Raw genomic sequence first — 25,391 nt, forward strand, 5'->3', positions numbered from 1 at the left:
AATAAACTACTACTTCTCAGGGTGTTCAGGAGTTTACTTGTATCCCAAGAGCAAATGAAATTCCTAAATTAAAGTTTTCATTGTAACCTTCCATAATTATAGTCAGTCTTAATAATCTTCCTTTCTGCAATTGGCGTTAAATAGGAAAGTCTTTAGTTGGGTTTCAGTTTCTAGTCATCAAAGTCTGCAACTGGGGGTGGGGGGGTCTGGTTCCATGTGCCCACTTGTGCTGTCAGTAATACTCTGCATTTTGGGTAAACCGGCAACACGGAATAACTGCAGTGCTCTTTTGGGTTGTGTGCTACTTGGAAATTTCTGAAGTCACTCCAGTCATCGGTGCAATGCTGGTTGCAAAATTTAACAGGTATAGCGTGGTATTGTTTGAAAGGATCCAGTAGTTTTGAATGTCATCTGTGGACAGATTCTACCCTGATTTCCTCTCCACTTTCCACTGTCAGAGGCCATGAATTTCTAATCTGTTTTCAATATAATTGAAAATTTGGAGAACATGTAAATTCTATATCTAAAGTCCATGATTATATACCTCATCAGATTTCTCCTCTTACCTTAAATATACTTCCACTGCCCTCAGATCCACAAGAACCTTGTGATTCTCTTCGAGGTTGCTTTTTGATTGTGTCAGATGTGGAATATGGATTAAAGTTCATACCGAAGAAACCTGTATCTCCATGTCTTTCACCACCACTTTCAGAGGCACTGTTGCTTCTTGGGGGACTAGATTTCTGCATCCTTAGGCTGGAGTCTCCAAATAGTGTCCTGCGGCTTGTTGATGATTGAATTGATTTAGTTGTACCTTGCAACTTGCTGATGATAGGAGAGCTGCTAATACTTTCAAACTTGTCACGAGAAGAAGGAAGGAACCAATCAGCACATGACAGGCATGCAGTGGCGGGGCTATCCAGTCTATCTTGTATACTGGCTTCTAGTCCCTCAAGGTGAAGTAAGGTTGATTTAACTTGATCAACATAAACACTGTCTGGTCCTGGATTTCCATTTACTTTGGATGCACATCCTCCTGCTTCCAGCAGCACACACATCATCAAGTGTCTCTGAAGAGATTCAAGTCTTAATTAATTTTTGCATTTCAAAAACTGCACAATCTTGTCAAGTATTATGAAAACGTTCAAATACTATTGATCAAAAGAAGACTTCAGGAGCTTTGGGCAAAGAGCAGAGGAGTGACACTAACGGGATGCATTTCAAAGAATTGCTACAGACACAATGGGCCATAAGGCCTCCTTTTGGGCTCTATAATTCCACAATTCCTCAATTTATTTTGGTTTTTTAAACCTAGAACTGATACATACAATACAATAGTCATCAAAAGCAATCAATGGCTGGGTATTCTGGCCAATACAAAATCAATTCCACTGATAATAGTGATAAATTATTCCGTCAAATGCTAGCATGACCTTTTCTATTTCTGCTGTTTGATCATTCCTTAGAAAAATTGTTATAAGTTCAGAATCACACAACACTCAAAAATTCTGGTGACTCTTGAAATACAACAATCAGTAAAGAAATAAAATTACCTCCTATTATTTTATTCATAAAACCCCATTTAAGTTACAAAATCCTACCACCTAGGGGTTAATAGTCAGCTGTGACTCTGTTAGCACCCTCACTTCTGAAGCAGCAGGTTGTGGGTTCAAGTCTCATTCTGGAAATTTGAGCACAAATCTTAGGTTGTCACTCAGTGTAGTACTGAGGGAGTGCTGCACTGTTGAAACCGCTATCTCTCACCCCACCCCCTCGATGACCAAGATGGTGCGATCTTCATGCAGCCAAAAAAGTTGAGTATCAACTGGCAAATCCTTCCAACATATGCCAATAGCAGGTGGCAAGAGAGGGAGAGATTCCTGGTCAGCCATGTGATGGAAAGAAATTGGCACCTATTCCATCATTATCCATAGCTTCAGGCTACAACATGTGAAAGTGTATGGTGCCACAGCAACTCTGACTCATTGGGGGAACTGTTTGGCTCAGTTGCTGGACAATTGGTGTGGATCAGATTGGTGCTAACAGCACAGGGTTTGATCCACATTCTGGCTGCAGTGAATTCTAGACATGCCTCCTTGCACTACCCATAGTGATGATTGTGGCACCATCGATCGAATTTGCCTTCCAGCAGAGAACTCAAGAAGAGGAGAATAAACAGAGGAAGATCTATAGCTCAACAATATATGAAAATTTGTTTACTTGCTTGAATTGGAACTATACTAAATAACATACAAGAAAAAAGTATATATAAACATGATTTTATGCATACCAAACCAACAATTAGCAAAAAGTATCTTCCTCTTGGTTCTTGGTAACCCTCGATGATTGGTTTGTGACTTGATAAAAGGTGTCTATATGGAAATGTCTCACGCCAAATAATCAGCTGGCCAATCCTTTGCTCCGCTGCAAGGGGTAGTAAGCAATAATGCTGGCAGTAAAGTGCAATGTCAAGGAGGTCATCTTTGGGCAAATGATTGCCAATCAAGTAACCCTTAAAATACATTAAAAAATCAACAAAGATTAGTAAAGTTTTTCTATTAAAAAAGTAAAGAAAATAAACTGTAAAGATTACAACCTAGCTGAAAAGTAATTCTAGCTATTTGCCACAATGCAACAAATAACCAGTCTTCCTATTAGTACAGATTGTACACCAACATTAAAAAGTCATGGCTGGTTGAATGCAAATTCTAACCACATACAAGCATCGTCTGCTCAAACTTACACAACTGAGATTTGCCAACATTGTTCAAGCCACGCCTCTGGTGTCAGATTTTAGTCAGAATCAATGTATCAACAGCATACTTGCACTTTGCAGCATAGGTGAAAAACCTGTTGAACCTTATTTTTCAATTAAACAGCGAAATTCCCCTGGTTTTCAACTGCATCGTTAACAACTTCCTGGTGGCCAGCACTGATCAGAAGTTTGATTGGATAAATCACATTAACACATAACTACAAATACAGGGTGGAAGTTATATATTCAGTGATGAATATCTCACCCCCTACCTCTTAAAGCATATTTAACCTCTACAGTGAGGATGAGATGACATAGACACCACTTGCCTGGATCAGTGCAACTATAACACTTAAAATGATCAATACTATCCTGGATGTAGCAGATTATTTCATCAATGCCTTTGATACCAAGACTGAATACCCATCCTGCTCCACCGCTGATACAGTGTGGCTGCCATATACATGATCACACCATACACTGTACTAACTTACCAAATTTACTTCAGCAGCACCTCCTTGGGCTTAGAAGAATGAAAGTTGATTTTACTGGAGTATGAAATTCTTATAAAAAACAAATCAGTGTCCAATGCCCGTTTTTTGGGCGAGCTGAGTTTAATGAATTTACTGTGCAATACAGAGGCCGTCAGCCGATTCATGTCGGAGGGCGGGGAGCGCGGAGCCTAAACCACTAGAGAGGCCGTCAGAGTGTTCAGGGGGCCAGCGGGCATGCGCTGTATACAGTATACGGGGAGATCGGTTCACATCCCCCCAGCACATAGTCGGCTTTCCAATCAGCGGCCCCATGAGCCTCACTCGGGACCTTTGTCTCGTAATCTCTTGTGGCTGTTTCATCCCTTTTTCCAGGTGTGGCTAAGGTGTCAAACCCACCATCAGCAGTCCCTGCACTATTGGTCATTTGGACATTATTAAATATCAGTTTCAAGTCCTCCTCCCCATCTTCATACAGCTCTGACTGCAAAGTGGATTTTACATCTTCAAGAATGTAATTCAACTTATAAGAAACAGTTTAATATGATCATATCCAGATTCTTTCACTGTAAAAATGGTCATATGCCTTGAATATCACAACCTATGCTAATATTACATCCACTGCAAATTAATTTGCTCATCTTTTTAATATCTATTCAGTAATTTTACATTGTTACATATATATAATTTTGAACACTTTTTAAAACTGTTGACACATTGTTCGGTGCTTACTTATCCAACACACACAGGTGATATTATAATACATTCAACAATTTCAAGCTAGCAAGTAGAAAATTCCACTCATAGGTATTTTAAAAAGTAAAACTGGAATGGAAGCAGAGATGTGGAATATAAATATGCTTGAGGCTCAAATACCAATGGCAATTTTAGGTGCTGTAATTCAATATTATGGATTCATTACGGACTTTAATCTATTGTATTGCGCGGCCAAATGTTGGCACTGTGGTTAGCACTCCTGCCTCACAGCACCTGGAACCCAGGTTCGATTCTGGCCTTGGGTTACTATCCGTGTGGAGTTTGCACGTTCTTCCCGTGTCTGTGTGGGTTTCCTTCCAAAGTCCAAAGATGTGCAGATTAGGTGGATTGGCCATGCTAAAATTGCTCCTTAGTGTCCCTAGATGTATAGGTTAGATGGATTGGCCATGGTAAATGCAAGTGGTTACGGGGATAGGGCGGGGGCTGGGCCTGGGTAAGATTCTCTGTTGGAGAGTTGGTGCAGACTTGATCGGCAAATGGCCTCCTTCTGCACTGTAGGGATTCTATGGTAACTGTGTTTTAAATCTAAAAATAACCACTTACATCTTTCAACATCACTCGATTTTGTTGTATAGTCTGGCATGTATGTTTAATAATTAATTAGATTTCAGCATGAAATTAGGCACAGAGTTTTTCACACTGTTGCAGCACTGGTCTTTTAAAAACACAATAACCTAATAATTGGTCCATTGTATAATAAAACCATAGGACATTGGAGCAGAAGTAGGTCATTCAGCCCATCGAGTCTGCTCTACCATTCAATGACGTGACTGATCTGATATATGATAATCCTCAACTCCACTTTCCTGTCTTATCCCCATAACCATTGATCCCCTTACTGATTAAAAATCTGTCTATCTCATCCTTGAACACACTTAATGACTCAATCTTTAAAGCCCTCTGTGGTAAAGAATTCCAGAGATTCAGTATACAAGAACATTCCTCTTCATCTCTGTCTTAAATGGGCGACCCCTTACTCTGAGATTATGCCCTCTGATCCTAACTTTCCCACAGGGGAAACAACCTCTTAGTATCTACCACACTTAACCCATTGAGAATTCAATCATTTAGCTTGTAGCACAAACATCGGTTTAGTATTTATTGATATTTCAAAAAGTTCAGTTGCATTCCACTGTTCAAGTCCCATTCTGCTTAAATCCCCTGGCAACCAGATGCAATGTTAGTACATTTCACCTGTTAGTGAAGTTCATGGATCAATTAATACTGAAATTTACGTTGCTCAGAATTCAAGTTACAGTTTGATTCCTTCAATCAACTCTTAACTTCCAACCGTTAACAGGCTCACCTTGAAGAACAGACAGGAACCCAGTATCACGTATAGTCGCCGCATGTCATAATAATCTTCAGACTAAAATCAAACAAAATAATTAGGTTCCTGTTTATTAGCCAATTAAATATCAAACAGATAATCTAATATAAGAATTCATTTACTTTATTTACATTTTTTTGAAAAATATCATATGAGCTTGGAGCACAGGACTTTTCCCCACCAGGAGCACTTATCAGATATTTGGGGACAAGTTCCTGACAACTTTTTATTTGTCAAAATGAATGGGCAGAAATACACAGGGTCCGTAAGCCTAACTCACAAATAGTTTTAAATGCACGCTCATCATACATATGCAACGATAGAATATTGGAGGTCATTTAACTTATGTTTATCTAATATCTAGACATATAAACTAAGTTTTCTCCCAATGAACATTCAGTCTCCAGAATGCAGCCCAGGGATTTCCTGCAGTCTTCCAACTTATATCATGGACCGAGTGCTGGGAATAGACACCGAACTCTTGGGCCTGCAATGTTAGGTTATATTTTAACTTGCAAGAGCATGTGGATTTGGAAGCATATCAGGAAGCTGGATCCAGTTCACTGCCTTCTGCAGTAAGGGCGGCACAGTGGTTAACATTGCTGCCTTACAGCGCCAGGGAGCCGGGTTCAATTCTAGCCTTGGGTCACTGTCTGTGTGGAGTTTGCCCATTCTCCCTGTGCCTGCATGGGTTTCCCCCGGGTGCTCCAGTTTCTTCCCACAGTCCAAAGATGTGCGTGTTAGGTTGATTGGTCATGAGAAATTACCCCTTAGTGTCAGAGGACTAGCAGGATAAATACGTGGGGTTAAGGGGATAAGGGCTGGGTGGGATTGTTGTCGGTGCAGGCTCGTTGGGCCGAATGGCCTCCTTCTGCACTGGAGGGATCTATGAGTTAACTCTGGTACACTGGGCTAGATGCAAACAAGTTCCTTGGGATAGGCAGGCTGTCAATATTAGAATGCTAATCGGTCAATTACAGCGATATTAAGATAATAAGAAATAGGAATGGAGTAGGCCATCCCCCACTGAACCTACTCTGCCAGCAAGATAATGGCTGATCTGACTGCGGCTTTAACTTCACTCATCTGCGTCCCTCCATTTAAACTTCGACTCCCTTGTGGATCAAAAATCTCTCTAACTCAGCCCTGAATATATTCAATGATGTGGAGATGCCGGCGTTGGACTGGGGTAAACACAGTAAGAAGTTTAACAACACCAGGTTAAAGTCCAACAGGTTTATTTGGTAGCAAAAGCCACACAAGCTTTCGAGGCTCTAAGCCCCTTCTTCAGGTGAGTGGGAATTCTGTTCACAAACAGAATTTATAAAGACACAGACTCAATTTACATGAATAATGGTTGGAATGCGAATACTTACAACTAATCCAGTCTTTAAGAAACAAAACAATGGGAGTGGAGAGAGCATCAAGACAGGCTAAAAAGATGTGTATTGTCTCCAGACAAGACAGCCAGTGAAACTCTGCAGGTCCACGCAACTGTGGGAGTTACAAATATTGTGACATGAACCCAATATCCCGGTTGAGTCGAATTGGACTCCTCCGGAAGGCCGCTGCCCTCGACTTGACATGTATGCCCAAGCCGTCAGGAGGTGCGTCAACACCAAATTCATCAGCCGCACTCACAAGACAGCCCCGAACATCACCCAAGCACAACGTAACGCCATCCACGCTCTCAAGACCAACCGCAACATTGTCATCAAACCAGCACACAAAGGAGGGGCCATCGTCATACTGAACAGAACGGATTACTGCAAAGAAGTGTACCGACAACTCAACAACGAGGAACACTACAGACAGTTACCTGCAGATCCGACCAAAGAACACACCCGTCAACTCAACACTCTGATCAAGACCTTTGATCCGGACCTTCAGAACACCCTCCGTGCTCTCATCCCACGTACTCCCCGCGTTGGAGATCTCTACTGCCTCCCGAAGATACACAAGGCAAACACACCCGGCCGTCCCATCGTATCGGGCAATGGGACCCTGTGCGAGAACCTCTCCGGCTATGTCGAGGGCATCCTGAAACCCATTGTACAAAGAACCCCCAGCTTTTGTCGCGATACGACGGACTTCCTACAGAAACTCGGCACACATGGAGCAGTTGAACCAGGAGCGCTCCTCGTCACAATGGATGTCTCAGCACTCTACACCAGCATCCCCCATGACGATGGCATTGCTGTAACGGCCTCAGTGCTCAGCGCCAACAACTGCCAGTTTCCAGATGCAATTTTACATCTCATCCGCTTCATCCTGGACCACAATATCTTCATCTTCAACAACCAGTTCTTCATCCAGACACACGGAACAGCCATGGGGACCAAATTTGCACCTCAATATGCCAACATCTTCATGCACAGGTTTGAACAAGACTTCTTCACCGCACGGGACCTTCAACCGATGCTATACACTAGATACATCGATGACATTTTCTTCCTTTGGACTCATGGTGAACAATCACTGAAACAACTCTATGATGACATCAACAAGTTCCATCCCACCATCAGGCTCACCATAGACTACTCTCCGGAATCGGTTGCATTCTTGGACACGCGCATCTCCATTAAGGACAGTCACCTCAGCACCTCACTGTACCGCAAGCCCACGGATAACCTCACGATGCTCCACTACTCCAGCTTCCACCCTAAACACGTTAAAGAAGCCATTCCCTACGGACAAGCCCTCCGTATACACAGGATCTGCTCGGATGAGGAGGATCGCAACAGACACCTCCAGACGCTGAAAGATGCCCTCATAAGAACAGGATATGGCGCTAGACTCATTGATCAACAGTTCCAACGCGCCACAGCGAAAAACCGCACCGACCTCCTCAGAAGACAAACACGGGACACAGTGGACAGAGTACCCTTCGTCGTCCAGTACTTCCCCGGAGCGGAGAAGCTACGGCATCTCCTCCGGAGCCTTCAACATGTCATTGATGAAGACGAACATCTCGCCAAGGCCATCCCCACACCCCCACTTCTTGCCTTCAAACAACCGCACAACCTCAAACAGACCATTGTCCGCAGCAAACTACCCAGCCTTCAGGAGAACAGTGACCAAGACACCACACAACCCTGCCACAGCAACCTCTGCAAGACGTGCCGGATCATCGACACAGATGCCATCATCTCACGTGAGAACACCATCCACCAGGTACACGGTACATACTCTTGCAACTCGGCCAACGTTGTCTACCTGATACGCTGCAAGAAAGGATGTCCCGAGGCATGGTACATTGGGGAAACTATGCAGACGCTGCGACAACGGATGAATGAACACCACTCGACAATCACCAGGCAAGACTGTTCTCTTCCTGTTGGGGAGCACTTCAGCGGTCACGGGCATTCGGCCTCTGATATTCGGGTAAGCGTTCTCCAAGGCGGCCTTCGCGACACACGACAGCGCAGAGTCGCTGAGCAGAAACTGATAGCCAAGTTCCGCACACACAAGGACGGCCTCAACCGGGATATTGGGTTCATGTCACAATATTTGTAACTCCCACAGTTGCGTGGACCTGCAGAGTTTCACTGGCTGTCTTGTCTGGAGACAATACACATCTTTTTAGCCTGTCTTGATGCTCTCTCCACTCCCATTGTTTTGTTTCTTAAAGACTGGATTAGTTGTAAGTATTCGCATTCCAACCATTATTCATGTAAATTGAGTCTGTGTCTTTATAAATTCTGTTTGTGAACAGAATTCCCACTCACCTGAAGAAGGGGCTTAGAGCCTCGAAAGCTTGTGTGGCTTTTGCTACCAAATAAACCTGTTGGACTTTAACCTGGTGTTGTTAAACTTCTTACTATATTCAATGACCCAGCCTCCACTGCTCCTCTATGAAAGAGAAATTCAAAGACTAACAATCCACAGAGAAAAGAATCCTCCATAGCTTTGCCTTAAATGGAAGACTCTTATTTCAAAACTGTGCTCCTGGTTTTAGTTTCTCCCACGAGGTAAATATTCTCTCAGCAACTGTCAAACCCCTTCAGACTCTTACAAGTTTCAACAAAGTCACCTCTCATTCTTCTAAACTCCAATGAGTATAGATCCAATCTGCTCAGCCTTTCATTATAAGACAACCCCTTCATCTCAGGAACCAACCTAGGAAACATTCTCTGAATTGCTTCCAATGCAAGTATGTCCATTCTTAAGTATACACTAGGTGTGGTCTCAGTTGCAGCAAGACTTCCTCACTTCTATGCTCGCTCTCCCTTGCAATAAAGGTCAACGTTCCATTTGGCTTCATTAGTTCTAGTACTTGCGTGCTAACTTTCTGTGATTCATGTAAAATGACACCCAGATCCCTCTGTACCACAGCATTCGGCAGTCTCTCTCCATTCAAATAATATTTTGTTTTCTATTCTTCTTGCTAAATTGGACAACCTCACATTTTGCCGCATTACAGTCCATCTGCCATTTTTCTCCCTTTACTTAACCTATCTATATCTCTTTGCGGACTCTTTCTGTGGGATTTTCCAGCCACGCTTTCCTCAAGGCTGGAAATGCCCACCTGAGGTCAACGGACCTTTGCATGGTCCCCTGTCGAATTTTCTGTCCCGCCCGCCACGGGAATCTCAGTGGGCAGGACAGCAGGCAGGAAAATTCCGCCCTTTGTATCCTCCTCACAACTTGTTTATCTTTGTATCGTCACCATATTTGGCTACAATACGTTCGGTCTATTCATTCAAGTCATTAATATAGATTGTAAATAATTGTGGTCACTACACTGATTTTTGTGACAGTCCACTGGTTACAGTTTGTCAACCTGAATATTGTCTCTTTATCCTGTTTCCCTTTCAATAGCCAATCCTCTATCCATATATTCCTCAACATTATGACTTTTTATGTGACACTTTATTGAAAACTTTTGGAATTCGAAACAGAATACACCAATTAGTATCCCCTTTATCCAGCCTACTTGTTAATTCCTAAAAGAACTCTGATAAATTTGTCAAACATGATGAGTAGAATCATATGCGCTCCCTGATAGTGAATTTGGGGCAAGGTCATTTAATGAAGCAGAAAGATGGGACCCGTCACCTTCCTGTCTTCACCCTGATTAAGTCCTGGCGCGAAAGACTGTGGTTAGCTATTGAGGTCCTGAATTAATGCCTCATATCACCGTGACTAGAATTAACCTAGCAGCAGATAGGGGGGTGCCATGCAGGGAGAATGGCAAGGAAACCCTTGCATGTTTGTTTGTGAGCTCCCTGGAGAGATTCCTAGTTCAAAGGCATTCAGTGCCTGAGTGAGAGATCTGGCATTGGGAATGGAAGGACCCACTGAAAGACACCCAACTGCCCTTGCTGCCGTCCTTCCCCCTCACCCCTATGACCTATCCCACCTCCCACCCTGATTCATCGGTACCTGGGTCCTCCTCAGTGCCTGAGTGAGGGAGCTTGCATCTGAAATGGAGGAGCATGTTGGGAGACAAACCAACTGCCCTTGTTGCCACCCTCCTCCTCATCCTTATGAGCTATCCCACCTCCCAACCTGATTCACTGTATCTGGGTTCCCCTTAATCCAAGGTCTCAGGTGGGCATCAGCCACATCCTCCCCCAATGGTGCTGCTGAGCACAGAAGTGTTATCAGCCTCTTATTGAGTATGGTCTGTACTCAGCTAGGCCCCACTTACAAAACACAAAACCAAATTCCCATCTTTTAGATGTGATTCAGTGATTGAGCAAGATTTGCTGAACAACCCCAAGTGCGCTAATCAATACACAAATGACCAATAATCAGTCGAGCTTATAGAATCCCTACAGTGCAGAAGGAGACCATTTGGCTGATCAAGTATACACCAATGCTCTAACAGAGCATCTTACCCAGGCCCCATCCCCTCAACCCCATGCATCTACCCCACTAACCCACCTAACATGCACATCTTTGGACTGTGGGAGGGCAGAAAACCTTGTAACATTCTTGCTGGAAACTATGTACATTCACATGCAGGGACCCATTCTCTACAAACAGAAGGAATATGTTTAAACCTTATATATTTTTTGAATTACTCGGGAGCTTGGGAAGCCTATAGTTCCCTATATAGGCTCGTCTATGGCAACGCCTCAGCCAGAGTTGATTTGGCAACCAATCAGCACCTGTTGTAATTGCTCAAAATTTGGCATACTTGCATTTGTCCTGATAAATTAAAGATGAAAGTTTCTGCAACATGTCTTCCTTTCCAGCATTTTTCAGATTCTGTACTACCAAATAATTGTTAATAATGGAATCTAGTGTTTTCCCTGTGACAGATTAGAATAACAGGACTATAATTTCCTGCTTTCTGTCTCCACCCTTCACAAACCACATTTATGGTTTTCCAATCTAAGAAACTTTGGAAGATTACGACCAATGCATTCTCTATCTCTGCAGTCACTTCCTTTAAGACACTATGACGTAGGTCACCAGATCCAGGGGAATTGTCAGCCTTTAGTTGCATTAATTTTCTTAGTACTTTTTGTTTTAAGTGATTATTCTAAGTTCCTTCCTCTGATTTGCCTCTTGATTTTCTACTATTCTTGAGATGCTTTTTGATTCTTCCACTCTGAATTCAGATACAACATACAAGTCCACTGTTTCTGCCATGTCCTTGTTCCCCATGGTTAATTCCCCAGTCACAACCTTGAAGGTACCAACACTCACTTCAGTTACACATTTCCATTTTACATACCAGTAGCAGCTTTTACTGTTTGTTTTTATATTTCTTGCTATTTTTCCCCTCATATTCTAATTTCACCCTCTTTATATATTTTTAAAGTCATCCTTTGCTGGTTTCCAAAATGTTCCCAATCTCCCACTAATCTTTAAAGCACGGTATGCTTTTTCTTTCAATTTGATACCACCCATAACTTCCTTTTTTGCCATGGATGATGCATCTTTCTCATAATCTTTATTTTCTCAATAGATTACATTTTTGTCAAGAGTTATGAAATATCTCCTTAAATGCTTGCCATTGATTCTCTGCCTTCTTACCTTTAACCTATTTTCCCAGTTCACTTAAGTCAACTTTGGCCTCATACCCTTGTAATTACCATCATTTAAATTTAAGACACTAATTTTAGAACCACACTTCTCACCCCCAAACTGAGTGTGAAATTCTATCATCAAATGGTCATTCTTATTGAGGCAATACTTTGCTATGAAGTCATTAATACATTACCAGGTCTAAAATATCTTGTTCCCTGGTTAGTTTCAGAATATATTGTTCCAAGAAACTGCTCAAATACAACCTAAGAACTCATTTGCAAGGCTATCAATATCATTTGTCCAATCTACTAAGAGTAAAATCGCCCATGATTATTGTTGTACCTTTCTTAGGAAGTACTATTAATTCTTAATTTATGCTTTGTCTTACAGTGTAGCTACTGTCTGGGCTTTTGCAATCTCGCTGAGAGTTTCCTGGATGTTCAGGATACTATACATGAGTGATGTACTGTTTCCCATAAGACATAGACATGTACTAAATGTAAGATGTCTCATTGTATTGATATCAATGTTTTCTTAATTCTGTATTGCTTCCAGCTTTCACCACCATCATATATTATGTTTCCTTCAAATAGGGCCACATATATGTGTGCTAAACTATGAATGAAAATATTAGCAACTAGTTTTACTTTGGATACAACCGAGATTGTAAGTACATGAGGTGATGTTCAGATGTTGCACATTATTGTAGTTTTATTACCAGTTCTCCAAAGTCTGCTGATTCTAGATCACTCAGTGCAGTATCAATATTCACCTGAAATTGAAATAATTAGAATTTAGGATGCAATAAGAGGAAAATGCATACCTGAATCACTAAACAAATTTATTAAACATTTTTTGGAGTCATCGCTCCAGTTAGCGCATGAAAAGCAATAAATGGCTGTTTGATTCATAAATTTTACAGACAATATGAAAGATTTAATTAGTCATGAGGAAAAGACAAGTAGTTTTTCAACTATGCTTCAGATGGGATATGCATTTGTAAGATGCAGCAATGCTATTTCACCTAACACCAATTGATAAAGTGGTGTGCCTGGTTGGTTGTTTCATTGAGCGCTGATAACTTACCTTGTAAATCCATGAGTATAGTTAGTTAACTGAGGAAAAGTCTTGATTTTAAGAATAGTTAAACTATGGCGTGGTCCAAAATGGAGCACCCACTATTTATCATTCCATCAGGGAAAAGGAAAACATAATCCACAGGGAGGGAAAATTCAGTGCAGGTCACCATGGGCTACTCTTCCATTTTATTAAGTGAATTGGAGTCTCAATTACATTATCGTGTTAAGGTGGAAGATGTAAACATTTTGAAAAAATTGACAGAAGAATAGAGGAAGCAAAAGGAAAAACAAGCTCAGCTATATACTCCGGAAGAAAAAGTAATCCAATATTGACTTTAGCTTGGTTTCAATTGGTCTAAAGATCCTTTAAACGGTCATTAAATAATAGCACTAAGCCTCACATGTTACAAGGGTTGATTTGAAAGAAACGAGTTGACAGACAATGACATACAGAGCACTTCCATGAAACTTTGTAAAAATTAATTTATGAAAAGCATGGTAAATTTTCAGAGAATCCACGCCTCACTCATTAGTCTACCAGGGAATTATCCTATTTGCGCTTTTTTATCTGCTGGGTTTGACTTTTTAAGGCAGATAGATTCTTGATCAGCAAGGGGGTAAAATATTATCGGGTATAGGCAAGAATGTGGGGTTGAAGTTACTATCAGGTCAGCCATAATCTTCTTGAATGTTGGAGCAGGCTCAATGTGCTGAGTGGCCTACTCTTGCTCCTAATTCGAACGTTCATATGATTTTGTAGGCCTCGGGATTGGATTATTTTTAAACTTTGCTGTTTCACTGGCTGATAAATCTTAAGTTAACACCAGGAATAGTTTGCATCAGAAACTGGAGATATATGCAAACTAATGAGAGCACTTACGTTGGCGACAAAGAGAAAAGTTGAATATGTGCACCAAAAGGATTTCCAACTTCCACTTGGGAATCATTTTCTGAAAAATTATGTCAAACATGTTGCTCAGGTAAAGGTAGATAGCAATTCTGGAGTTTCTCTTCATTAAAGAATTAACAAAGATTTTTTTTTCTCAAGAGACTGGCTGCAATGAAGTCAATCAGGGTTACATGATTTTTGAAAAAAGTGATCCAATAAGATGAATAGCTCTTTTCTCTCCTATTCCACACCATCTTATGCCCTTACTAAGAATTGCTAAGTTGGCTGGTCAAGGTGAAAGAAAACATCAACAAGCAAGACTATCAAAATCTACACAAAATAAAAAAGGGGCAGATATAAATTTAAATGCACTGGCTGCAATTAATTTCAAACATGACTTTCACAAAAGACTTGCATGAAAACAAAGTGAAAAACACATGTCAGATTCAAATTTTTCCTCAGCAAGTATGGAAATCCTCCTTTTATTAACTAATCTTGCTTGCACTGAAAAGCTGCATGTGAATTATCCCCTTTTAATTAAATGTTCATTCCTCACTGTGCTTTATAAAAGGACTTGGGACAAATCACATGCAATAGCAGCAAGAGGGCAGTGAGTGGCACTGAAGCATTCTTAAAAATTCCAGGACACACCATTCTTTTTTGCTTCACACAGACAGTGGGATGGATGATACCGGTGGCTGCTGACACACTCCATGCCCGCCCGCCCTGTAGTCATAAAGCAAGGTGGAGCTGATTAATGAGGGCTGAGTGGGACTTGAGTTCCTTATTGGGGCAGAAGTCCTGCCCTCTAGAGCTGCCAAACAAACCAATTGGCTGGCAGTGTCAGGAAAGTGTCAGTGTGACTGCTGCAGGACTGCTGATGAAGAAAGGACCCCAAGGCCTTGGATCCCGAGCAGATAAGTCAAGGGTCTTGGGCCAGCAAGGCTTGGGCAGGTTAGGGAGAGGGGTAGTGGGTGTGGATTTAAGGGAAGGAGCAGGTAGAAAGTGGGCTTCAATCTTAGGGGGGAGGGGGGGGGGGGGTATCACCCCACAATCAGCAAAGAGCAGCCCCCGAACAGTGACTTTCCCTCCTTTTTTCCCACCCTTCAGCAACTTGATTTGAAAAATTGGCCTTTCCGCTCCCATCCTGCTACCAATGCCAAGTGTTTTAAGAGCAGTGAATTATTAGGGTCAATTGGCTTGATAGTAACCCAATTGGCTATTAATTGTTCATTTAAATGTAGTGGATCAGCTGACGATTTCAACGCCCGCAAAAACACCTGTATTATGGGGGTGAGCAGGAAAGTGATAGAATGGGTGCCCAGTCCATTTTATATGGCATCTCCATGGCAAACATAGCCACTGGGGGCATGTAAAATTCAGCTCTATCTTTTTATTAGCATTGTGGAACTTGATATTTAAAAGGATGCATGTCGATTTCCCTTCAAATGCATAGCAGAGATTCATAATATTTTATGTTATTGTATATTCATCCTGAGGTGCTGCAATATTACTGTAGCTGTTTGAACATTTTGGTGATATTCAAGTAACATACATGTTAAAAGAAAAAGAACATTTGAAATGCCAGTAAGGGGAATAAAAGATGTTATATGAAAAACATGCAATCCATCCGTTCCTGGGATTAGCCTAGTAAACCTCCTCTGAACTGTTTCAAATGCATTTACATTTTTCCTTAAATAAGGAGCCCAGTAGTGTACACAAAACTCCAGATATGGTCTCACCAATGCTCTGTTTCTATGTCCCTATGTAGCTTCCTTACGTCCTCTTCACAATTTACTTTCCTACCCATCTTTGTGTCATCAGCAAATTTAGCAAGCTTACCTTCAGTCCCTTCATCCAAATCATTTATATAAATTGTAAAAAGTTGAGACCTCAGCATTGATCCCTTCAATTCATGCCAATATGTTACTCCTTACACCATGAGATTTATCTTCTGCAATAACCTTTGATGTGGCACCTCATCAAATGCTTTCTGAAAATCTCATAAAATGCCAAGTCCACTCCTTTCTCCACACTACATGTGACTCCTTCAAAGAACTCCAATAAATTAGTGCAACGTGACTTCCCTTTCATAAAACCCATGTTGACTTTGTCTGATTGCCTTGAATTTTTCCAACTGCCCTGCTATAACATCTTTAAAAATAGCTTCTAACATGTTCCCTATAACAGATGTTGGACTAACTAGTTTGTAGTTTCCTGCTTTGATATAACCTCCCATGAATCTAGGGAATTTTGGAATATTAAAACCAAAACATCAACTATCTCATTAGACACTCTTTCAAGACCTTAGGATGAAGTCCACCAGTCCCAGCGATTGTCAGCTCACAGACTCAACAATTTGCCGTATGCCACTTCCCTGGTCATTCCCAGTAATTTTCCTGAGTTCCACCCTCCCTTCCATTTCCTGATTTACAGCAATTTCTAAAATGTTACTTGTGTCCTCTCTCATGAAGGCAGATACAAATTACCTTTTCACATAATAATGCAATAATTAATATGTATTTGAAGGCTAAGGTAAAAGTTGTCCAATAAAAAAGGGTAAAAATTTGTACAATAAAAAATGGTTAAAAAAGATTCATTGCACGCAATGGTTGCAGCTGTTTTTTAAATAGAATTAGCTTACTTTGATATCCTGAGGTAGCGTAAGCCAGCGAACTCCAGGTAGACCATCTAAAAACAATGCGCTCAAACTACTGTAACACTGGGAACTGGGACTTGCACTGCAGTTTAACTTTGCTGGCTGGATAGCTCGTTGGAAGTACAGATTGAAAAAGTGGTCTAATCGGGGAATATTCTCCGACTTGCAAAAGGCACTGAAGGAAGACAAGATATTTAGAAATTAATAGAGCTGAATAACAAATTACTTCATTAACTGTTTAAAAGCAGAATGACAAAAATAAATCAATAAGCAAAATGACAATAATGCATCATACAATAAACTAGCACTTCTGTAATATTATTTATTTGATGTTTAGAAGGCGCTTTCATCCTTAGCTTAGTGTAAACTTTATAAATAAATAGCCCTCACCATCTGTTCTTTTGTCAAGATACAACAGTTTCATTATCATGTCCTCTTATAGATCACTATAATTAGTAGTAAATTCAGCATCAATTTATTTTTCCAGCTAATTCTGATTTGTCTGGTCAGAACATTGAATGCTGCTACAATAATTGGAAAGAGAATTATATAATGTGAGAGGAGTTATTCAGCCTTGATGCCGGAACATGGAAAGGTACTCCCAGTTTAAGAGATACTTTCACTATTTCCTAGCCACTCTCTTAGGCTATTTGCAATCTTTGCATCCTGTCAACTCCAAAAGGAGTTTTTGATCCATATTCTCTCTTGCAGAAAGAGCACTTATCTATAATGCTATCTTAGTCTTTACTTTAGCCTATGCATTTCTGAAACTCTTAGAGATTCATTTTATCACCTCCAGACTTATTGCTAGTCTGCCATTCTCCACCATGCACTGAAACTATATTGACTCTAACATTTCTGTTCACTTGTTTTCCTGCACCAAGTCCCTTTTGCCCATTACTCCCATCTTCAGTGACCTATATTGGCTCTTGGCCCTTACAATGCCTCAAATCTAAAATTCAGGTCTTGTCGTTAAATATTATGGTTGTGCGATTTTATCTCTGATTTCTTCCATCTCCACAATCCCATTAAACTCAGCTTCTCTATCTGCAGATTCTTTGCACTCTCCTGCACCCTCCCTCAGCACTCTCACTGCAATTATATCAATCTCACTCTCTGGAAATGCCCTGCCTAAACCCCTCCTTGCTCATCCTTTAAGATCTTCCTTTAAATCTCACTATTAACAAGCTTTCAGTTGCCCTTCCAAATGTGTCCTACTTTGGTGGCTTGGCATCCATTTTTCTGATGCCTGAAGATGTTTTTATACATGTAATTCATGCAACGATTTGTAGTTGTTTACAGAACGGGTAATATCGGTTTTGAAATCTTTGCTTGTAAGCAGTCATGATAGATACTGGGGCCAGGTTTTCCCCCTTTGAGGCGGGAATCATAAGTTGGACCATTTCCCAACACTGTGATCCCACCCCCCAAGTGGCCATGTCTCCCACAGTATCTTCATGGTGGGGTTGCGCTGGAGTCAAGCCTACAGTCTCCAGAAGCAGGCCAGGGGAGGGAACAAAGGTGGGCAAAAGCAGGCAGGTTAGAAGGGCCACCTCCATTCATTGGGACAATGATTCAGTTCTGAACATGCACTCACATACACCCTCTCCATCCAACCCCATTTCCCCATCATTCCCCTTATGTCCCTCTATAACCCTGATGTTCACTGACCCAGTATTCACTGTAGAAAGAACTCACAAACTCTACAATAATATTGAGAAGTCTTTCAGATGCTCACAAAACTGTCAAAATAAACAAACAGCCTTATAAAATTTTTGAAAAGAACATAATCTTATTTGCTGCTCATTAAACTGTCAATCAAAATAAAGCTCACAGTCTCCTTGACAGCTGTGTTAAGAATCCCTGCTGAAGGGAACTGAGTGGGATATGGAGCTCAGCCAAATATTCATAAAGGGATTCCACTGTCCAACTGAATAAATAAAGCCCGCAGAGCTGAATTAAAGCCTTTTGAAGTACCCTGAACAGATGGCCATCTGTTACACAACTTCAAAGGTTGAACAGGTGACTCGGCTGGTTTAATTAAGGCCTTTTATCTGTTGCACTACTTCAAAGGCTAAACTGTGATTCAATGCAAAGCTTAAAGTATATGGCAAAAAAAAATCTCAATATTGGTGAATACAAAAGAGCACTTTCTTTATTTATATTAAAAATACACTTAAATTAATATAGTATCTAATTAGGATATGCAAAGTTGCCAATAATTTTTATACTTACCTGTCAAAAGATTTCTGACTCCAGAAGGCTTCTCCTATATTTCATAAACACTCTCACCTACAGTGATCCACACAGATTTCAGAAACCCATTCACCTTGCTGAAAATTTCAGACTCCAGGAAACACAAAACCGAGGTAGGTAGCAACAAGGAATTGTGACATCTGTTTTCATGCACATATGGTCATGACCCACTACATTTCCCGAGCTGGTCAAAATAGTGACCAGGGTAATCAGGTGGCAATTTTGAAATTCCAGTCCCTTCCAGCCCTTCATGGGTTTGCCCTGCGTCTGGACGGCAAGGTCTAACCAGGGCATCTGTGACCAAAGAAAAAACGAGCACTTGAGGGAAAACAGTGCCTTAGTTTAACATCTCATCCAAAGGTGGCATCTCTGGCAGCGTAATGTCCCCTCAGAATTGCACTGATGATGCACACAAGTCTCTAGAGTGGGTGTCTGAACCCACGTTCTGACTGGGAGACAAGAGCACTACTGCTGATCCAAATCTAACGCCTGTGATATCCACTGTACTACAAAATTTTGAAATTTAGTTTCTCCAAACATACTAAATTGTTAATTCAACTGCATCAATAATATCATATCACAGATACCACAATACACATCAAGGTACTTAAATATCAGCTATGCTTCTTTAATCCAAATTCATGTCTCTACACATATCTAAAACAATTATTATTGATCAGAAGACTCAGCATAACAAGGTGCTCAGACACCTGACCGGAACAGATGAAAATATCTCCCATTAAGGTCGAGATTTTGTACACTTACTCTGGTGCAAAAAGGAAACACAGATATTTTCACCTTATACCGTGAATTAACATTTCTAATCATGGTTGGAATTTACTATGAATCTGGTGCTTGTAATAACTTTCTTTTAGTACTTGCCTGTCTAATGAGTTGTACATATACTTCAAGGTCCTCACAACATTCTGGATCATGTTCCTTAGCTGTGGAAGAGGTACCCTTTGAAGGAGAGGACAATCTGTCAATTTAGCATGTGCACACACTTGAAGGAATTATAATTGCTCTTATACCGGATGAAATATATCAAATATATTGGGGGCAAAGGAAAAACAGGCAACAATATCTGGTATTGATGTGGTGTCTTTAATGCAGTAGAACATCTCAAGGCATTTCACAGCAGCACATCAAATAAATTTGGACACTGGGCCACATAATGATGTATTAGGACAGATGATCAAAATTTGGTCAAAGAAGAATGTTTAAGAAATGCCTTAAAGGTGGAGAGAGATAGGGAAGTGGAGCGTTTAGGATAGGATTTCTAGAATTTAGGGCTTAGGCAGCTGAAGGCACAGTCATCACTGGTGGAATGATGAAAATTGGGAATGCGCAATCAGGCCAGAATTGGAGAAATAGAGAAACTACAGAGCATTATAGGGCTGGAGTAGGTTACAATGATAGGCAGGTGTGAGATCACAGTTGAAAACAAGGCTGATAATTTTAAAAATGGGAATATTGGTGGACTAGGAACCAAGGCAGACCTTTTAAGCATAGAGCAGATAGGTGAGGGGGGGGGACTTTGTGCAAATTAGCATATGAGCAGTAGAGATTTGTTTTTAATGAGCTTGAGTTTATGGAAGGTGCTTGGTGGGAGATAAAACTAGATAATGACTTTGATTTTCTTAATATTTAGCCCGAGGAAATTTCTGCTCATCCCATCCTGGATGTTGGACTAGCAACATGACAAATCAGAGGCAGTGGAAGTGGTGGTGAGTCAGAGCTGAGCATCATCAGTGTAAATGTAGAACCTAACACTGTTTTCAGATGATGTCGCTGAGAGATGATAAATATATGAGAAAGAGGAGGAGCCACGGATAGATCCTTGCTGAACTCCAGAAGCAATGGGGCAGGAGTTGAAAGTGGTTTAAAAACACAAGAATTTGTTTCATACATTCCACCTGTGACTACAATTCAAAAGTACCTCATTGACTGTAAAGGATTTTGGGGCATGAAAGGCACTATATAAAGGCAAGTCTTTCCTTCATATGTGCCACAAATCATTCAATATTCACCTGCAAGCCAAATCCTGTAAACCACATATGTATATTTGCACATTAATCTGAAAATTTGGTTTCCAAACTTCTGAAGGTACAATTAGAAGTATTCTTTTGCTGAGCGAAATGAAAAAAACATGCATAGGCCAGTAAGAACTATTAATTACTCTTCCAAGAATTTTTCTATAATATTTACCTTTCAGCTGGTAGTCCTATGAGCAGCAAGTTACTACCCTCCTTCCAATAGCCTACATTAATAAGTTTTCCATCCAGCAACAATGACGAACTATCCAAAAGAATAGCACAAAAGTAAATCAGTAAAAAAAATTAAGTAACCATCATGTTCCTTTCTGATTTTCTATGGTTTTCCTTTGCTTACATACAGCAAATCCCCATTTGATGGCGGGGGGAAGGCAGGGAAAGTGGGGGGAAAGAAGGTTGGAAGAAGAGGGGGTGAGGGAGGGAAGAGAAGAAATGCTCAAGTTAAAACAAATTCATTTGAATTCTTCTGGTTTCTTAGCTGATCCCTACAGAACCAGGAAATCTAGAGCGGACAATGCATTATATATGCTACTAGTCATATCTCATAGAGGTCTTGTGGTAGAGCGAGTAGGTTCCCTGCCTCCTTGCCTGAAGCTCTGGGTTCAAGCTCCATTCCCAAGACTTGATGGCCAAAGAAGTTGTGTTCATTATGCAGCCAAAAAGATATCAACTTGTAAATCCTTCAAACATACACCAATGGCAAGCACTAAGAGTGTGAGCGATTCCTGGTCAGCCATGTGATGGAAATAACTTGGAGCCTCTACCATCACTATCCATTGCTCCAGGCTACAACATGCATGAAAAAGTCAAGTTGCTTTGGCAAAATACTCTCCTTGGAATGACTGGTTGGCTCAGTTGCTGGATGGCCGGTGTGGATCAGATTGGTGCCAATCGCACCAGGTTTGATCCCCTTTCTGATTGGTGTGGATTTGGGGCTTGCCTCTTTGCCCTACCTGTGGTGGAAGTCGTGGAGCTCTGGGTCAGACCAGTCTTCGGGCAGAGAACACAAGAAGAAGAAAGTCATAGCTCACGGATAGTAAAATATTCAACAAGCAGATTATTGAAGAAATGAAACATGTTAATTAGAAAAAAAGAATGTTTACACTTTAGCAAAGTGTAGAAAAACACATTGCACTCAATGGTTGACTGGAGAATCACTGATAGAAAAGAGCATAGGTTTTACTACATATCGCTTAAACAATAAATTTTTAACATAACAGCAATTTTTGATCAACAGAAGTTCAACATCTTTCACTCTACTAATGAAATAACGTGTTATGGTCACCTGATAGTTTGTCCCCCAGTTATATTCTCCAGCATGTCACATAGTGTAAGAAATATTCCTCGAACATTTTTCAACTTTTGAGATACGTTAGTCATTGGATACTGGTAAAGAATTTCTTGCTGTTGAAAAATAAGAAATGCTTCATATAATTATAGCTAAACGCAAAATGTAACTGCCAACATTAGCACACCGTACATCATCCGCCTCCAGTACATTTAAAAAAATGTTTGTGCTTTGTAGAATAGCTAGGTCAATGTATTTTTTGCAGTTTAAAGTTTGAATTTTCAAAGTACACAAATATGCAATGCACAGGAAATAAACCCCATTTAATGTTACCTAAACAACAGCATGATGTAGGTCTAGTCAGTGATGTTAGTCAATGGTATTAGTCAGTATTTTAAGTGTTGGGACATCCCTAAGCACTGCAATCATGAAGTATAAACTGGGACACCTGAATTTCACTAAAAGCATGATGTAAAAGAAGGCTGCAGTAGACAAAGGAACAATGATGTCCTGCTCGACAGACACACTACTCCGAACTTGAGGGGCACACAGGACTAACAAATTCATACAGATGAAAAGACATTTTTAAGTCAAGAAAAAGTAAATAATAAAATATATGGATATTAATACAAAGGGGCTACTTGATAGCATAATCGAAAACCATGATATCAGGTCCCACATGTTGACGATGTCGAGCATCTCTGTACTGAGTGCAACTTCAAACAGAGTTTGATGAGAAGCTGAACTTTGGTGAGGAGGGGAGGGAGGTGCTCGTTTGCTTTTTCTAACTTTTTCACTCTTCAGAATTGGTTTCTGCTCTACTACGGGGGAGGAAGTGAGCATCTGGTGAACATCCAGTAAGTGCTCAAGGTCTATTTTCCAAAGGTTTAATATAGTGCTAGAGTTTGAGATCAGATTGATAAATATCCCAAAGAAAATAAATAAGTGAATGAATGAATTAATTGATCATAGCTCATAAGTATAGCAGGTCAGGTGATGTGTCAAGGCTGCAGCATGTGGGAGTTTGTGGAATGTCAGATATCACTTTTAAAATAGTCATTTTGAAATTTATCTTTTTTAGCTCTTATCTTAATCCAATTATAATTATTTATTTGACTGAGGAAGTAAACTGCAAGTGAAGGATTTTAAATAGTCTTAACAATGAGTGGCTATTTACCTGCATGCTGACACACTGCTGTTGCATGCCATGACATCACTTTGACTTACAGCCATACTTAAACTGCTGTCAGGAAAGGGGAAAACAATGCCTCAGAGATCACTAATACCTTTGTGAGAAGCTTTGAAGTCAACACAAGCACCATTTTATGGGCAAAATACAGGTCTTGTTAATTCACACACTTCACCATGTTAAATTTAGTATTCTAATCACAATTTCAAGACTTAATTTGTTACCTGTAACTACTATTCTAAGCTTCTGTGCCATCATAAATATATACCTATACTTCCAGTTAGCACCTAGTTGATTGGTTATTAAAAAATAAAATGCATAAGATCTTTTTAAGAATATGATTGAAAAGAATAAGGACAGGGCCGACACCAATAACTAATATTCCACAAAACAATGGTTCCCGTGTTCATAAGATGATTGCTGTGACATCTGATTAATACAACTGGTCACTGTTTAGTATTAAAAACTGTAAAATGAGGTTTCACTTTTTTTTTTAAAAGTGAAAAAGCCATCTTGAGGGCGACACAACACCAGGGACCTCGGGTTCGATTACTGGCTTGGGTCACTGTCTGCATGGGTTTCCTCTGGGTGCTCCAGTGCAGGTTAGGTGGATTGACCATGCTGAATTGCCCCTTCGTGCCAGGGGGATGGGCTAGGGTAAATGTATGGGGTTATGGGGATAGGGCCTGGGTGGGATTGTGGTCAGTGCAGATTTAATGTGCCGCATGGCCCCCTTCTGCACTGTAGGATTTTATGATTCTAAATATTTCAGATTTAGCTTTCTTCAGTGTCACGTTTAGGAAATTGAGCCCAACAGACAAATTCTGTAGTGTTTGGAAGGAATTGGTTCAATTAACATTTTTTGCTTCGTTAGTCCAGAAATTAGGATAGTAGTTGACGCAATTAAAAGAAAAAATTGTAATGGTATGATGGCACAGGGCAGACAGGGCAAGGACTATAATTGAGACAAATGTTTTGTAAATCAATTACATAATAAGATACACTATAATTTTCCTTGTATCTCATTAAGGTAATTTTCAAATTAAAGCTATCTAGTTCGTGGCTACATTCTAGTGTTAAATCTTTAACACCGGATTGCAGAGAGAACACCAGAATAATAAAACTTTTTAAAAACTACTCAGAAACACTTTGAAAATCTTATTTACCTAGCTCTAACATGGAGAGGAGCTAATGCTGTTACTTGAAAGGGTTTCTATGGCAACATATCTTAAAACAGTTAATGTAAATACTGTACTTTGCAGATTTATAATCACACACCGATAAGGCCTTTGAAGATGGCTTTCATATAGCTGACTTTATTTAGTAGGAAAGATTATCATTTATTATTCTTTGTGTTTCAAAAATAACTTTTCAATAACTTTCAAGCCTGAAACTGTTATAAGTCATTCAAAACAGAAATATCTACACAGTATTTTTCAATGGGAGCAATAAAAATGACCCAATACAAAGCCAGGTTTGAATCACTTACATCTCTATACTAGAAAAATATTCTAGTGAAATGGTTTGAAAAGAAAATTTCAAGGCTACAGAATCACTATCTCAACCCCCACCACTACGTCCCACCCTCAGCTCTTAACATGAGGAAATATCCCACTGGTGGTGGGGGAGGGAGAGAAGGG

The 25,391-nt window shown here is 40.4% G+C and overlaps 1 protein-coding gene across 1 annotated transcript in view; it reads right to left on the reverse strand.

Moving 5' to 3' along the window:
- intu (inturned planar cell polarity protein) overlaps positions 1-25,391 on the reverse strand; it is a 95,183-nt gene that overhangs the window by 12,575 nt on the left and 57,217 nt on the right. Inside the window, exons 5-12 of the mRNA XM_078211151.1 lie at positions 22,560-22,678; positions 21,429-21,518; positions 20,103-20,180; positions 16,950-17,139; positions 13,056-13,109; positions 5,330-5,392; positions 2,291-2,512; positions 567-1,070 (exon numbers count right to left, since the gene is read on the reverse strand). Of these exons, the coding sequence (XP_078067277.1) occupies positions 567-1,070; positions 2,291-2,512; positions 5,330-5,392; positions 13,056-13,109; positions 16,950-17,139; positions 20,103-20,180; positions 21,429-21,518; positions 22,560-22,678 (1,320 nt within the window). The remainder of the gene's footprint in view (positions 1-566; positions 1,071-2,290; positions 2,513-5,329; positions 5,393-13,055; positions 13,110-16,949; positions 17,140-20,102; positions 20,181-21,428; positions 21,519-22,559; positions 22,679-25,391) is intronic.

This window comes from Mustelus asterias, chromosome 1 (genome assembly GCF_964213995.1).
Source record: "Mustelus asterias chromosome 1, sMusAst1.hap1.1, whole genome shotgun sequence".
Lineage (NCBI taxonomy): Eukaryota > Metazoa > Chordata > Chondrichthyes > Carcharhiniformes > Triakidae > Mustelus > Mustelus asterias.